The sequence below is a fragment of the Leopardus geoffroyi genome, chromosome B3 (genome assembly GCF_018350155.1).
Source record: "Leopardus geoffroyi isolate Oge1 chromosome B3, O.geoffroyi_Oge1_pat1.0, whole genome shotgun sequence".
NCBI classification, from domain to species: Eukaryota; Metazoa; Chordata; class Mammalia; order Carnivora; family Felidae; genus Leopardus; species Leopardus geoffroyi.
Genome location: NC_059337.1, coordinates 147560983 through 147564687, shown reverse-complemented (window position 1 = coordinate 147564687; position 3705 = coordinate 147560983). Strand labels below are relative to the sequence as shown.

Sequence of the window (3705 nt, the reverse complement as noted above, 5' to 3'; positions counted from 1 at the left end):
GTGCTAAGGACATTTCTCCCCTCCTGGTACAAAAAGGGCGTATTTCACATAGGAGATTTATATTCTGTTTAGGGAACAAATGATGGTCAGTGCGTCTCTGCACTGGCTGTTTCTCAAGCATGTTTCATTCCAGTGGCATATTTGGGGTGGCATATTCTGCTCCCCTCCACCATGTAATGCTGGAGTAGAGACACTGGAATAAATGTCCTGTGAGTCTTGACAGGAACCTCCCTGCAGGGTTGGGCCTAGACTGCAGGGGGCTTTCAGTACTACCCAGCACCAGGCTGCTACCCCAGGTGAGTAGGTGCACAAGGGGTGAGGAAGGCTTTCCTGTCAGAAGCCAGTGTTTCCTTTTCCAGAAAGCAATCTAAAATATGAGTAGATGAGGGATGCTAAAGGGTGTTTAAATATCCTGTTCCATCAGAGCATTTAATGAACTCAGGCAGTGAGAAGACACTTGAAGACGCTGCTAGTCCAGGGCTTTTAGATATCTTCATCTAAGAGATGGAAGCCAGGATGCATTTATTACCCCATTTTGTGCAGCAGTTTGGAGACACGCTTATCCAGGAATAAGACGTCCAGATATCAGAGCCAAAAACAGGTTCAGGTGGTCTCTGCCTCATTCAACACTGGTCCACAATGGGGAGAATTTTCTGTAAGGTCTTATCACTCAGTGGCAGGAGCTCAGTCTGCACACAGTTCAGGAACCTGGCCAAGGACCCATGTCCTCAAACAAGGCTTAGACTGGTGCTCTCTGAGTCCCAATGTACACGGTCTCTGGGACTGTCTCCAGATGGTTCTCGTCCTGTGTATGAAATACTCTGTCTCATGACTATGCAAATAGTCCTAAGAGCACCAGGTTAAGTATGGGTGTGTCTGTGCCCTGAGACCATCACCGGAAAACACCATCCTCTACCGGAGACCCTGAGACACACCCCCTCACAATGGACTGGAGCTGGAGAATCCTCTACCTGGTGGCAGTGGCGACAGGTAAGGGTCAGCCAAGTCCCTGGACACAGGAGAGGATCAGGACCAGTCACCATTGATTTCATCCACTCTTGTCCCCTCTCTACAGGTGGGCACTCCCAGGTATTGCTGGTGCAGTCTGGGGCTGAAGTGAGGACACCTGGGGCATCAGTGAAGATCTCCTGCAAAGCATCTGGATACAGCTTCACTGATTACTATATGCACTGGGTGCGACAGGCTCCTGCACAAGGGCTTGAGTGGATGGGAAGAATTGACCCTGAAGATGGTGCTACAAGCTATGCACAGAAGTTCCAGGGCAGACTCACCCTGACAGCAGACACATCCACAAACACAGCCTACATGGAGCTGAGCAGTCTGAGGTCTGCAGACACGGCCATGTATTACTGTGCAAGGACACAGTGAGGGGTTGTCAGTGTGAGCCCAGACACAAACCGCCCTGTAGAAGAAGATCAGGACTGCCAGGGCGTGCACACTATGCACCATTCTGTTTGTGTTCCCAGGAGCAGGTGCAGGTAGGGGTTGCTGGAAGGTTTAGTGCCATGGCCTGGGGCTTCCTCTCCATACAGCAGTTTCCCCCAGGAAGCCTCTCTGGACACATGATTCTGTGCTTACCTACTTGGGTCTGGTTTACAAAGTTTGTTTTACCAGGAAAACTATACTTACATGAACAAGAGATAGAGTCTCTTACAATTGCTTACCCTTGTACTAAATATCAATGGTTTACACGTATCCTGATGCACATCAACTGAACATTTACAGGAGTCCCAGGTGCGCTCACTTTGCATCTAGGACCACAGGATCCCATAGCTCCTCGTTATCCTCACCCTGCTCTTGTCCCAGTCAAACAGCATGACACTTCATTCATGTCACTTTGCTTCTCAGAACTTTATATGTGTTACACTTTTCTTCAAATACTTGAAACTACAAGAGAAAAAGCATCTACATGTATTAGTCAGGATAATCCTGAGGAACAGAACACATAGCACATTGGCTTACATGACTAAATAGGCTGAGAAGTCCCATGATATACTATCACATGCTGGATACCCAGTAAAGTCAATGGTGTAATTCTCATCTGATTCCAAACTAGTGTCAAGTCTGAGAATGTGGGGACATGATGGTTTAACTTTCACTCCAAGGGCAAGAGGAAGCCAAGGTTACAGCTCAAGCAGGCGCACAAGAAGTAAAAATGAGAGAATTTGCTTCACTTTTATTTTTTTTCAATTCATGACCTTAAAGGATTGGGTGATGCCCACTTCCCAAGACACCAAAACGCAAGAACACAGTGCACACAGCACTCACCACAAACCCTTCCTGAAGCGCCAGTCTCCGTACAGCATATGAACTCTTCTTAATGTAGCCATTACTCTCAGAAGCAGAAAACATAACAGGTTTTCTAAAACACAGAAGAAGACAGAGACCTGGACAATATGAGAATATGGAGGAATTCATCCCCAAAGAGAGAACAAGAAAGGATCATATCCAGGGATCTAATGAAAACAGATATAAGGAATAGGCCTAAAACAGAACTTAAAACAATAGTAAGGATAATGGATGGGCTTGAGAACAGCATAGAAGACATCAAGGATATGCATACCACAGAGATAAAAGACATAAAAACTGGTCAAGGGTGAAATTTAAAAATGCTATGAAAGAGACATGATGCTTACTGCACATAATAATGGGTGGAAGCAGCAGAGGAATGACTAAGTGATATAGAAGATAAAATTACGGAAAATAAGGAATCAGAAAAGAGAGGGTAAACTAACTTCTTGGGTTATGGATGTAGACTTAGAGAACTCAGCCACTCTGTACAGTGTAGTAAAATTCCTTTCATAGGAGTCCCAAAAGAAGAGAGGGAAAAAGGGACAGAGGTTTATTTGTGCAAATTGTAGCTGAAAGTTGCCCTAACCCAAGGAAGGAAATGAACATCCAAATCCAGAAGGCACAGAGAACTCCTATCAAAATCAACACAAGTAGGCCATTACCAAGATAAATCATAGAAAATTGACAAAATATAGAGATAAAGGAAAAATCCTAAAAGCAGCAAGAGAAAAGAAGTCCCTAAGAAGGGAAGGCAAATAAGGTTAGTTCCCTTCACAGAAACTTACCAAGAGAGAAGGGAGTGTCATCATACATTCAATGTGCTGAATGGGAAAAAAATGGGCAGGCAAGAATACTTTATCCAGGAAGTTTGTCATTGAGAAGAAGGAGAGATAAAGAGCTTGCCAGACAAACAAAATCTAAAGGAGTCTGTGACCCCTAATCCAACCCTGCAAGAAATACTAAAGGGGACTCTTTGAGTGGGAAAGAAAGACCAAAAGCAACAAACACTAGAAAGGAACAGAGAAAATCTCCAGAAAAAAAATTACTTTACAGAAACATTGTGATAACACAATTACACTAATATCATATCTTTCAGTAATCACTGTGAATGTAAATGAACTAAAAAGTCCAGTCAAAAGACACAGGGTATCAGAATGGATTAAAAAAACAAGATCCATGTATATTCTGCCTGTAAAAGACTCCTTTGAGACCTAGAGATACTGTTGATTGAAAGTGAGGGGTTGCAGAACAATTTATCATGCTACTGGACATAAAAAGAAAGCTGTAGTACCATATTCATATCAGGCAACCTAGATTTAAAATACAAAGACTGCAAAAAGAGATGAAGAAGGGCATTATATCCTGAAGTGGTCTATCCAACAAGAAGCACTA

At 43.7% G+C, this 3705-nt stretch overlaps 1 gene segment (V, D, J or C); it reads left to right on the top strand.

The window, feature by feature from the left end:
* Positions 1-869: 869 nt before the first annotated feature.
* LOC123582352 lies at positions 870-1416 on the top strand. The segment is given in 2 exon segments: positions 870-990; positions 1076-1416. Coding segments are annotated over 2 exon segments (360 nt in total).
* Positions 1417-3705: the final 2289 nt, after the last annotated feature.